Source organism: Polyodon spathula, chromosome 30, assembly GCF_017654505.1.
Source record: "Polyodon spathula isolate WHYD16114869_AA chromosome 30, ASM1765450v1, whole genome shotgun sequence".
Taxonomy (NCBI): Eukaryota; Metazoa; Chordata; class Actinopteri; order Acipenseriformes; family Polyodontidae; genus Polyodon; species Polyodon spathula.
Window position 1 is genome coordinate 6,365,002 of NC_054563.1, and position 12,937 is coordinate 6,377,938.

Here is a 12,937-nt window from a genome sequence, read left to right on the forward strand (position 1 = left end):
TTACACAGGATTCCATACACAGAAAAAATAATGAATGTGGTAATAGACAAGTTCATTTCTGCAAAATAACCTACGGTAGTTCCATTAACGGTACAGCTTCCATAGTAAATATTTCAGTTTTAGATGCCGTTTGTAGACATTGTCCTTTTGGTTTTGATCCTGTTTTTTTAACACTTGCTGTTGGACTTTCTTAAACTCCAGAGTAGCTAAAGGTACAACACTCCTAGTATACTTTGTACATTTCCACAGAATTTTTATTTTTTTCTAAATCCTCACTTGCATCGTTGTTAAGAACATTGGTTCTTACTGGTAGCAATAGTTTTAAAATACAAATGATAGACTGTATGAGAATGGATTTATTGAACCCCTTGTTTTTATTATCCACGTAATCTTATAAGGTGCGGGCACATTTTTCATTTTTTTGGTAATAGTTACTGTGTCATCACAACAAACTTTATCTAGGGTATGGACCACTTTACAGTATTTGTAGCCTGGAGTGGTGAGCAAACTTGAAATCCTAGATGTGATCTTTTCTGATATTTACCAGTTGAATGTGTGCCACTATATAACAAGGTGAAAATGCTATACAATTTCATTGATTGGTATTCATTTCTGTGTGGCAGTTCCAGCTGAAATATTTTGATGTACTGCATTGTTTTTGAATTTATTTTTTAAGTTGTTTAATTTATTTTCTGGCAAAATAAAAATGTCATGTAAAGAATTTTCTGAAATATGTCAATCTTCTTTTTTTAAGCAATTGTCTTTGTAGCATCAAAGTTGACCCCCCCTCCCCCAAGTTATTTTCCATGGATATTTATATATATATATATATATATATATATATATATATATATATATATATATATATATATAATGTTTAGTTTTTCACCTTTTTAATTATTTTAATATTTTTCACGTTTCAAAATATATTTGTTATGCATATTTTAAGATCACCAGCCTTGTAAAACCTTTCCTCTAAGATAAGATACTCATTCCTTTAAGATAAACAGGGATAGAATTAATCAAATTAACAAATACACCCACTCTGCCCTTATTGGCAAAATTGTACTTCCTACGTCAGTTTCACTCAGGCTAACAAAAATATGTAAGAGGTAATACATTTGATTTTAAAGCTTTTGTTATCACACCTTTAAAATAAGTAACGACAAAACAAAAAATACCCCTTATCTGGGTTACTGGGCTACCAGGGCCCTCCTTTGAAAACCAGTTCTGCACAAGATGTTCTCGCTAGAGATTGTACTATTGAACGATGATCTGCATCTTAAAATTATAGCTTATAGCTCGTCAGACTCCAAGAATGATGGATGAGTGGTTGCGGGACATCGCCCTTGGTGTTTCCCAATCGAAACAGATGGATTGTACACTGAGGAGCATGGACTACTATGAACTTCTGTGACAACAATGTCCTGTTGGGTGTGCAACTCCTATCCAGGATTCAAAGCCATCACAGACATACTTGATGCTGTGCAGATCTGGAGCCAGGACAGTGGAATGCTGTGCCCACATTGCCTCTGTCCAGCAGTATTTGGGATACATCAAGCCTCTGGTGGCCGCACTGCTCGTTTTTCCTAAGTACAGTATAGTGTATGAAAAATAAAGACAAATATAGACATTTGCAATTCTACATTTGTGTCAAGTATAATAAAGCCAAACTCTTTCTCTTTTCAAAAATACCTCAGCCCTTCTCAACTCTGTACTGGATCTGGCCCTTATAATGATATGGAGACAAAAATCAGGTGTTGTGTGAGACTTTTATTTTTACTTTATTTCTGTTATTGCTATGACAGCAGGCCAAACTTAATAGGTTAATCAATCATATGCGTCGATATAAATAAATGCAATACCTAAGCTAAAGTACATTACTAATATATTGAAGTTCAGTAAATACAAAAATTAAAAGTCTAACAAAGGTATAATGATCTACAATTATGTTATATTTTAAAATTGTACTTAAAACTAAGATTCCAGAATAATAGGTTGCAAAGGCCTTACTTTGTCCCACTGAATTAACTATAAAAGGATGGCACACACACATTTTTCCTCCTGTGTATTTCATGTTGCTTCACAATAAACAAAGTGTCAAAAGACATATATTTTACAGTTTTTTTAGTTTTTTTTATCTGATCATCTGTCAAATTTAAGCTAAATAAATGTGAAATGGGGGCGTTGCACAAAGAAAAAAGACACCATTTTGGTTTACGGTTATTAACATAACAGAAAATTTGGACCACAACAGAACAAAACGTTGATAAATACAAGTAGCGTTTACTGTGCAAGTTGGGCCAGGGTTTCGAAAGCGTGAATCATTTTTTTTATTTTATTTTTTGTGGTGGTGTTGTTTTTGTGATGTACCCGCGTCTGAAGCAGCACTTTGTTGATCCCGCTTTTTATGCTAATCCCACACGTCACTTTTTCGAAACTGCCGCGCAAATTCTGGCAAGGTGGTAAATCGAGGCAAAACACGTTGTGATTCGTATTTCTAATAACAATTACCAACGTAGCAGTTAGCTAGACTGCAAAGATTTTTAAAATGTCATTGTATGAGCAACAAACCTCCAAAACACTGAGAATTATTTCAAACAGACTACTGTCTATTATTTGTTGAAGCATCTCTTGCAGTCTACACTCAAATATCCTCTCAGTTATCTGTCAGTGCACACATGTATAACGGAACGAGCACAATATAGAAATAAAATAATAATAATAATAATAAAAAACTACATCATGCGTGTCTCTTCACTCCGTCTTAACTATTCCCTAACTAAACTTGACATGGTGAATGATATTGACATAGTTTTGTCACAAATCAAATAGTACGATACTGCTATGCAATTTAGCAAGGGTTACTGTGCCCAGAATGGTTGCAGAACCGAACTGTATATTACTTGTCCATTCGTTTATCATTTATTTAGATTAATTAATAAAGTTGAGAAACCTAGTTTTTGATTTTGAAAAGGTCCCATTTATGATGAGTGGGGAATACGGGTGGCATGTACTCTGCACAAACCACTGCACTTTTATTAACGTGACTATTCACTTTCATAGCCGAAGGGGTGAATTAAGAAAATATCATTGTTTTGAAAGAACAACAAAGTCACATATTTGAAAATTGTTTGTCTAAAAATTTGAAAAAAAAAAATCTAATTCCATTGTTAAAACTGTACAGTTTTGCATAACAACCTCGGTCGTAATTTTAATTTCTCGATGTAGTTCAGTTCCCCCCTTAATGGTGAGATGTCGTGTGTTCCGAGAATGTGCTGTTGCCCCGGAAGGAAGGAGTTACAGTGCCGGTGTGAGAAAGTGCAGCTCGTTTGTGTTTGCTGTTGGCTGGAGAATTGAGTTGGTTTTTGTGCAAAAGGACGACAAAGTGCCAGAATTACAGGTTTGAAAAATAAAACCCTTTACTTTAACCATCCGGAACATCGTGTAGTCAAATATAAGGAATTTGCCTTGTTTCTTTAGTCATAGCTAGTCTAACCCAGTTAGTGATGGTGTCCATGAAATCAGGCTACATTTACCGAGTGAACGCTGGCAGCAAATTGTAATGTTTCATTCCTGAAGGGAACGTGTAATCAAAAACAAATAAAGATGTTTGCATAAGAAACGTTAGGCCGATCTAATATTAATGGCAAAAGTTGTTTGAATAAAGATAGGGAGGGGCGAACATTATGGATAAATGTGAATGCATTCTTATGAACACAAAACAACCTTATTGTTCTCTTTAAAAATAGTTTATATATTTGTCAACATATCATGATGTGTGTGTTGGACTTACAGTCTGTTAATTTTGTTTTTCAAAAAAGATGACACGTATTTTATTTAACCAGTCGTACAGAAATATAACGTTAACCGTAACAAATGAATAATCATATAACAATACAAATTGAGGTTAACGCAAAGAAAAACAGCGAAGGGGTGCAATCATTCTGTGGATTTTTATTGAAACCTTTAGTTTTGATTATGGCACAAATCGTTTTAATTTACGTCAGGAAGGTGCATAAGTTACATAAGTGGGACAGCGCTCCAGCTCACCCGGTTTCGCATTTTTGCAGCAGTTTTTTTTTTTTTTTCAACAAGCGGTGACGCAGTTTGTGTGCAAGCTTAAAAAAACTAAAAGTACAGATAACGAAAATGTTTAAGTTTATAGAAGATACATAACACATGGACAACAAAACCCCCCGTTCCACCAGGTTAATCGTGTTTTTCGGGAGATTCTTCTAATTGAGGTTAGGGAGATGGATATAGACTGGGAAGCTAAGGGGACGAAGCACTGTAGTAGGCAGGGTTATTTATTTCGTATAAAATTCATGAGTCAAGGCCAAGATTAAGCTAGTTTCTGATAAGCATGTCTTTATTGCGTTCAAAAAATGTACTATACAAAATTGAACTTACTTGTTTGCAAATGATGGTTAGGGCTGAATGTATTTAATTTTGTATTCTAATGGACTTGTGTGTTTTGCAGAGGAGCAAGGAGCTGGCAGAAATTCAACAGGTATCTCAAACATTTGACAGGCTAGTAAGTACTCTGCATTTTTAGTCAAGGAAGATGTACCTCCAGGATAGCATCACAATTAAAAAAATAAAATAAAAAAAAAACTGGGTCGGCAACCTTTTTGTTCGAGAGCCAAGTTAATGGAAATTTAGAGCTAGTGGTTTACAAATCAAACATATATATAAAATATGTGCGCGCCCACACAATTTGTGTACTTTTAAAATGCAATGTAAAACTAAGTATCGGCTGAAAAAAGGCTTTTTTTTCCTCTGGGATACCCTTGTCTAGATGCAAAACCCTGTATTTGAGTTTCCAACAGTATAATCAAAATTCCAGTGTCCACATGGAAAACGAGAACATCTCTCTCTCCTTACCCAGACACTATAGGGGGCCTTATTTGGATTCTGGCTTGAATGCTTCCTACCTACACAATTTAATACAACATAAACTCTGCTCTACTTCAGTTACAGAAAAACAAAATATTGGGTGGCTGCTACAACAATTTACAGGCAACGTAAATCCCAATTCTACAGAGCATGAAAAAGTAAATAGATCTGTGTCCTTCTCGCTATTAAAATAAAAACATCTGTATTTAACAGTATATAATAAATTGTTTGAATACTGTATTCCTGTATTGGGTTAATTCCTCTTGTGGAAAAATATCCACAGCAGTTGGGAGATATAGTGTACCTATGAAGGTATTGCTTGAGTCACGATGTCAGAATTTGACATTTTGCATTGCCATTGCACATTATGGTAATACTGCAATAAAGAATGTTTATTCTATTCTGTCACTGTGCCAAAGATGTTTCTACAATTGTGTTATCTGTTTTACAGTAAACAGGAAATAACTACTGTTCTTATATAATTTTTTTTTGTTTTAGAATATAGTAGAAGATTTGAATGGACAAGGTGATCAAAAAAACATAGGTACATCCACTTTTGTTATGTCATTCTTTGATCACTATAATTTGAGCACGGTTTTGTTTTTGTTATAATATTTATTGTTAATTTAACCATAGGAAGCCCCCAGCCAAGCAGCTCTTCTAGTGTTCACACAATGCCTGTGAAAAAGAAAAGAAAGTCTTCAGGGGGGCCAGAAGATGCTGGCATTAGGAAATGCAAGATTACAAGGTATCTCGGATCTTCAAGATTGTGAACGAGTTCCTATCTATTGACCTCTTGTGAGGTATTCTTGTAAATGTCTGTCACGCTTAACACTGGCTTCATTGACCCAAGTTCGCACTAATCATAAATGATCTAACCTGGTCTTAGCCAAGTTCGTCCACAATTAATGCAAATGGGACATTAAAAGTTGACAGTTAATATTAAACATTAAAAAATTATCTATAAGCCATGTGGCTGATTGACTTTTTAGGAAAGATTAACTCTTAAAAGTCCCAAACAGTTACTGACATTTGTTTAGGAAATACTGCAGATCAGGATAAGGAAGTTAAAATTGGATTCCTGTGTACATTTGGCAAATTAAAAGCAAATTACATTGGTTAACTCTGAAACATCGCATGATAAATATGATTACTCTTAAGAAATCCTAGCAACTACAAATTGTTTTCAAATTACACTTTGTTTTGGAATTTAAGGTATCAATTTAGCAGTATTATTTTTTTAATGTTTTTTTCAAATTCGGTAAAGGTGTTCAAGTATAGTCTGTCTGCTGAGTACTGTGGTATGTATATCTCTGAGTTCCTCAGAAGGATTCTTAACACTCATTTCCTCATGTAGCTTCTGCAGATCACAAGCACCAGGTAGATTGATAAATACGGAAGACCATTTTTCAAGCAAGAAGTGCACGTCTTGGTATTATGAATATGCAGGTATGTGTGTTATTCTACCCCTTAACTACCACGGAATTCCACGACCTTTCATGAGAAGTAAAAGCAGTCTCCTACACTGTGCTGTCTGGAAATAACCAAGTGACACTAGACTTGTCTGAACCAGATATAATATTGACATTTGACATCATTTCAAACAAATCATTGGGGGCCCTTTAGTCTACTACATATTTTTGTTTCAACACAGACCTTTTTTTGAATATTCACGTTTATTGTATCATTAGCCCATTAGATGTGGATGTGAAGCTTATTTCTTCTTTTCAAAGGTCCTGATGAAGTTTTGGGTCCAGAAGGCATGGAAAAGTTCTGTGAAGACATTGGTGTGGAACCTGAAAATGTGAGTTTAGCTTTATGCAGTAGACAAGCAGCTAAACTTTCTGTCATTAGTTCTGTACAACTGATTTGTTTGAATCTACTTTGCATACAGCTTGGTTTATGGTATTTGTAAATGAAGCATCCCTGTAAAGAGATTGTATATCTTTGTAAAGCTGCCACTTCAACAGCTGATGTCTCAAATATTTCAGATGCCAAACTCATTTTCAGTGTTATGGAATGTCATGAAACACTACCCTTCACTTTGACCTAATATGGCTACTACATTGAGGTCATGTGATTTATGTTTCTGCACGATGGAGACTGCACTACTCTCTTTTGCACAGCGATATACTACTATTGTCTCTACCAAGTTCCATTACAGTTGTTCTCCAGTAAAAATGTACAGTGTTTTTGTTACTTAGATTAATGATACCAACCACACATTTTGCCATTCTGCCGTCCATGATTCTCTGTGCCTTATAACATTTTTTTTTTGGTGTTGTCCAATATGAGTTTGGCACCCGGTGGCCACATTTGTTTTAACTACCAGCGTATTTCAGAAACTTTAATGTTTTTCAACCATTATTCTGTGAAGACATTGGTGTGGAACCTGGAAATGTGTGTTTAGCTTTAATGCAGTGGACCAGGATCATAAACAGCTTAACCTTTTGTGAAACTTTTTTCACATATCCATACTGCTTTATACAAGTTTGGAAACCATTCTGTCAGAGATGCCATTCCCCTTATGCTATGACCCAAGAGATGGCAATTTCCAGATTTTACTGCATTGCAAGCTCAGGACTTGTTCTTCATTTTGATGTCAACAAAGAACATGAGCTTATGAGGGTAGTGTGTGTGAAATTACTCAGAGGGAGATAGATTTAATTTACTGTCCAGACATCAGGCAGCTGGGAGACTATGCAGAATACAGTGCTAGGCCCATCAGTTTTCACTGTTAATGTTTTTTGAACTTTGTATTTATTCACATGTTTTTCCAGATTATCATGTTAGTCTTAGCCTGGAAGTTGGAAGCTCCAAATATGGGCTTTTTCACAAAGGAAGAATGGATAAAGGGAATGACCTTACTACAGTAAGAACTTTTTTTTTTAAATGTCTCCTTTTTATGCTTGTCATTCTATATTGCAATTCATGAATGTATACCTGTGTTTAAAAAAACAAACAAAACATTCAAAGTGCAGTATATGGTGTGGGTTGTAATTTTTATTTATGCCACTAGAGGGCATCAGGAATAAGCAAAAGCCTGCACATACTGGAGGAAATGCATACAGGCTTAAAGTGTTGCATTTTACATACTTACCAGTACACTACCTTCCATTACAGGGGATTACTGTTAATAAAGCTTTTTCTGGAGAAAAACCTAAACATAAGTTGCACTTTATGTTAAGTATAAGACTATAAACTGTTAACGTGTTCAGCTGTTCCAGAATTGAGCTTATTCAATGTATTTCCTAGATGTGACTGTACAGAAAGGTTACAGAGCAAGCTTGATTATTTGCGATCCCAACTTAATGATACTACAGCATTCAAGAATATCTACAGATATGCCTTTGATTTTGCTAGGGTAAGTTCTCCTCTTTTGTCCATTTGAATATGTGTTTATGAATACAGTGCAAGGGTCTTTGTTTCTTTTTACTTTCTTCATGCCAAGTCATGTGAAGCTGTCCCGGTTCAGCAGTCTTGGCTGTGAAGGTCACAGTCTCCCATGCTTTTTTGGAATGAGGGAATTGGTTCATTTGGGTAAAGGATTCCTGCAGTTCGTATTGAATGTGGCTTAAAGCTAGAGATTAGTGGGGACGGGTGGTGGCGGTTCAAAACATTTTGCAAACTTAGAAACCACATTTTGCAAAGCATTAAAGAAAAGGTTAATGAAAGAAATGAAGTTATTTCTCTTGAAGCAGTTTTTTTTTCTATGTGTTGCACCTGTTCACTTTGCTATATTCCTGTTCACTCACATATCTATAGGATAAAGACCAACGTAGCCTTGATATCGACACTGCAAAGTCTATGTTAGCTTTACTTCTAGGAAGAACATGGCCTCTCTTCTCAGTGTTTCATCAGTTTTTGGAGGTTTGTACTAGTGTTCTTTTTTCACTTGGCTGTTAGTTGATTGTACATTTTGCTTGTTTCACACTTTGATCCTGTTATACATGAACCATGAAGAAAAAATTAATGGGTAAAACTCTGGGTGACTGAGAAACATCCCTTTAAAAAAAAAAAAAAAAAAATATATATATATATATATATATATATATATATATATATATATATATATATATATATATATATCTCAAAAGAAACTTATCACTATTATAACACATTTATTTTCGGGGGGAAAACAAGGTATATAAATGATGAACATTGACAGTGTTTTTGGTTTCTTTTTAATAACGCGATCATTTATCCTTGACCAAGACACGCTTGAGTGACTATGACTGAAGCATATTCACTTAATCACCTAATTAGTGGGACAGTTGATTGGACACTGGATATGGAGTGATTTCAGCTGATGAATTGTTAGCAATTAAGAAAATCACAGAAAAAACCCAATGTGCTACATCTGTCAAGAGCAGCACCTTTGTGCGTACTGTGGCTGTCCGTCTTGGGTGCTCACAGCCAGCGATTTCAAACCGGGCGAGACGGTATAACCAGACACACTCTGTCAGTGACAGGCCATGAACTGGGAGACCAAGAGTCACGACACCTGCCCAAGATCGGCAGATTATTTTGCAGGATATCTTTGTGATGTCAATTGTTAATCAGCACAATAAAAAGTCACTGCACCTGCTCTAAAACAAAAATTTTCATTTCTCAATCATATCTAATTAATTTTATACAAATATAAGTGATATGTTTCTTTTGATGCTCAAATATAAGTGATGCTTCTTTTGATGCTCGGTATGTGTGTGTGTGTGTGTGTGTATATATATATTGTATATGTGTGTGTATGTGTATATATATAATCGCACTTATGACACCATTCAAATTGTTCTAGCACTTCTACCAGCTTCACTTGCCGTTTCAGTACTAGCCCATCTATAATAACTGTTTAACTGCTGATTGGATATTCGGAGAACACTATGGTCTGTGTGTTCACATTTATTGTAATACTTTCTTTAAGTGATATTGGTAGTTGGTACACCTGATTGGCAGTAATTATGTAAGGAGCTCTTTTGATAAAAGGGGCTCATTGTTTATCTTGTTTTTATTTTGCAGCAATCCAAATATAAAGTTATGAACAAGGATCAGTGGTACAATGTCTTAGAATTCAGCAGGACAGTCCATGCGGATCTTAGTAACTATGATGAAGATGGTGCATGTAAGTAAATGTGTACATTATAAAAACAGGAATACCACATTTTGTTCATTGTTTGCGTTGAGCTGCAGTAACTATAATATATATCATACATGCTATGCCCTGGTAGTCTATTTAAATGGAGATCATTTAGACAAGTCATTCTGTAGTATGATACACACCTCTATTATTAAATCACTGCGGTCATCGCCTTTGTTTGTTTTTCCAGGTTTTCTAATAACAGTAAAAACTGTGTATGCAATATCACAGTCACAAAATAAGCTAATATTTTGTGATTCTAACTATAACACTTCCAGGTACATTTATATGCTGTATCAGAAGAATCTGAGACTGTGTGGGGGACAGTTGATCCATTTGATGTAGAATGACCCTATAATAAAAAATCGGATTGGATCTAAACTCTGGATTCCTGTTTTGTGTGACAGTTATGGACTGGGTGTGCAACGTACAATAATAACACAGTGTAACACTTTTTTTTTTTTTTTTTTTTTGGTTCCTGGGTAGTAAGTGTTATTTCCTAATTGCTTATGCCTCAAAAGTATAGAAAATGGCTATTATTCCCCACAAACTTTGCTTTTGTGACCAGGACAGTGATATTTTGAAATGTACCTATTTTCCAGAACATTCCAGATAGATTCAGTGCTGAGTAACTTCTAGAACTTTCCAGTAATATAAATAGTAGTATAAATACAGGGGCCTTAAGCCCACCAGTTCAGTTTAGCTCCAGCTGCCTAAGTGGATACATATCTGCATTTTTCTGAGATGGCATCAAGAGACTGCAATGGTGGCATTCCTGATGGGTCTCCAAGGCGAGTTTATCAAGTTTCCCTGCTATATTTGCCTTTGGGACAGCAGGGACACCAAGGCGCACTACCACAGGCGGGACTGGCCACAGCGGACCGAGTTCTCTGTGGGGAGGAACAGCGTCAAGTGGGAGCCACTGGTTAACCCCCGGAAGGTGCTGATGCCACCACTGCAGATCAAATTGGGCCTTATGAAACAATTTGTCAGATCTCTAGATAAGGAGTCGGCAGCCTTCAAGTACCTTCAAGACTTCTTCCCTAAGCTGTCTGAGGCAAAGGTCAAAGGCGGTGTCTTTGGTGGACCACAGATAAAGAAGATCCTGGAGTGCAATGAATTCCCCAAGAAGCTCACTAGTAAGGAGAAAGTGGCTTGGAACAGCTTTGTCGCAGTGGTTCGGGGCTTCCTCGGCAATCACAAGGCCGAAAACTATGTGGAGCTGGTTGAGACTCTGGTGAAGAACTACGGCACAATGGGCTGTAGGATGTCCCTCAAAGTCCATATCCTTGATGCTCATCTTGATAAATTCAAGGAGAACATGGGAGCGTACTCGGAGGCAAGGCGAGCGCTTCCACCAGGATATACTGGACTTTGAACGCCGCTACCAAAAACAGTATAACGAGAACATGATGGGAGACTACATTTGGGGCTGATTCGTGAAAGTGATTTACAGTATAATTGTAAATCCTGAAAAACTACTCACTTCTAAATCTTTTGTTGTCACTTTAGTATAAATACATGTTAATTTGGATTCATATGTTGTTTTTTTCTGACTTTATGTGAACGAAAAGACCGTTTTCTCATTGGAAATAGGTCAATTTCAAAATATCACTGTCCTGGTCACAAAAGCAAAGTTTGTGGAGAATAATAGCCATTTTCTATACTTTTTTGAGGCATAAGTAATTAGGAAATAACACTTGCTACCCAGGAACAAAAATTGTGTTACATAGTGATTGAACATTTGTTAAATGTGGATAACAAGAAGGCTCTGGTGTGCAATGGCCTTAACTACTGGAACTGTTACACAGTGTTAGTGCCAGAAGTTTACTTTTTTTTTTTTTTTTTTTTTTTTTATTTCAGGGCCTGTTCTGTTAGATGAATTTGTGGAGTGGCAGAAGGCACGACTGGCATTATAACCAGGAGGGGGTGGAGGGGGGGAGAAAGAAGAAAAGCACTAGTTTGGACATTTTGTTTCTGTACCACTCACACAAATTGCAAGGACAGCTGAGAATCCATAAACCATGGGTTTAATTGTCAAAAGAGACTGTTGCAGTGTTAATTTAAAAAGGGGAATTGTTATGTTTTACATTTGTCATGGCATTTAGTACATATCCAATGTTGTACGATCAACTGGGAATGTTTTTTTGTTATTGTTTTTTGTTTTTGGTCTTACCCTGTTTCTAATATATGTTTTCAAAACAATAATAAAGTATGTTAAAGTACCAGAATATATCTCCATTTACATCCTGAGAAGGTAGGTGCACAACCAGACTGTGTTTTATGTGTGACAGGAGTTGGGGAGCCCTAGTCAGCTGAGAGAACTCTAATATACCATAATTGCCCCATCAATTTACTAACAGTTTTGTACATTATAATGTAATGGAGGTCATGAGATCTTTACAGCCACAGGCCCTTTACATTACCTCACAGTAAGTGATAAAATAAAATATAAAATGAAGGGATTACCAGGTCATCCAAGATTGCCCTTTAAACCTTGTGGAGTAATTTAGGTCTGTTGGGGGGAAATTTGGAAACTTGGAGGTAGTGTATATGATTGTGCTTTTTGTGTTTTATTAACTGCAACTTAAATGTGTGAGGATACCAGAGCTTTTGCATCAATGGTCCAGAATACCAGCCGCTTGCCTAATGTTATATCCCAGCACTGCCCTCAGGTAAACTTTACATTTGTCATGTCTAGTTTACTAGTGCTGGTACAAATGTCCAAACAAACGTGTGTTTTACATGTATTCAAAGGCAAAAAAAAACATGTCGTTGTTCGTCTGATATTACACAATTGATACAAATGGGAAATACGTATCGCAGAGTGTTTCGCCTTGCACAGATGTACCACCTTGCCAGAATAAGTGCAGCATGTATTAAAAATTGAAAAATAGCTCTGTC

At 36.0% G+C, this 12,937-nt stretch overlaps 1 protein-coding gene across 4 annotated transcripts; it reads left to right on the forward strand.

The window, feature by feature from the left end:
* The first annotated feature begins 3,292 nt into the window (after positions 1-3,292).
* On the forward strand, positions 3,293-12,258 carry dcun1d5 (DCN1, defective in cullin neddylation 1, domain containing 5 (S. cerevisiae)). Of its 4 annotated transcripts, none has more exons than XM_041233201.1 (11): positions 3,293-3,403; positions 4,484-4,537; positions 5,398-5,443; positions 5,536-5,647; positions 6,257-6,348; positions 6,633-6,703; positions 7,680-7,771; positions 8,155-8,263; positions 8,665-8,769; positions 9,916-10,018; positions 11,897-12,258. In XM_041233201.1, exons 4-11 carry the CDS (start codon positions 5,574-5,576, stop codon positions 11,950-11,952), a joined length of 702 nt encoding a protein of 233 aa, XP_041089135.1. In that variant the 5' UTR covers positions 3,293-3,403; positions 4,484-4,537; positions 5,398-5,443; positions 5,536-5,573; the 3' UTR covers positions 11,953-12,258. The 4 variants fall into 4 exon arrangements, with proteins under 4 accessions (XP_041089135.1, XP_041089136.1, XP_041089137.1 ...); XM_041233202.1 differs by having other exon boundaries at positions 4,484-4,513; XM_041233203.1 differs by lacking the exon at positions 4,484-4,537.
* The last annotated feature ends 679 nt before the right edge of the window (positions 12,259-12,937 follow it).

Excerpts from the sequence above, each read along its gene's own strand:
- dcun1d5 (XM_041233201.1), top strand. The coding sequence starts at position 5,574 with ATGCCTGTGAAAAAGAAAAGAAAGTCTTCAGGGGGGCCAGAAGATGCT. Across the intron at positions 6,349-6,632 it reads TTGGTATTATGAATATGCAG|GTCCTGATGAAGTTTTGGGT; the intron begins GTATGTGTGTTA and ends TTCTTTTCAAAG. Across the intron at positions 7,772-8,154 it reads AAGGGAATGACCTTACTACA|ATGTGACTGTACAGAAAGGT; the intron begins GTAAGAACTTTT and ends TGTATTTCCTAG.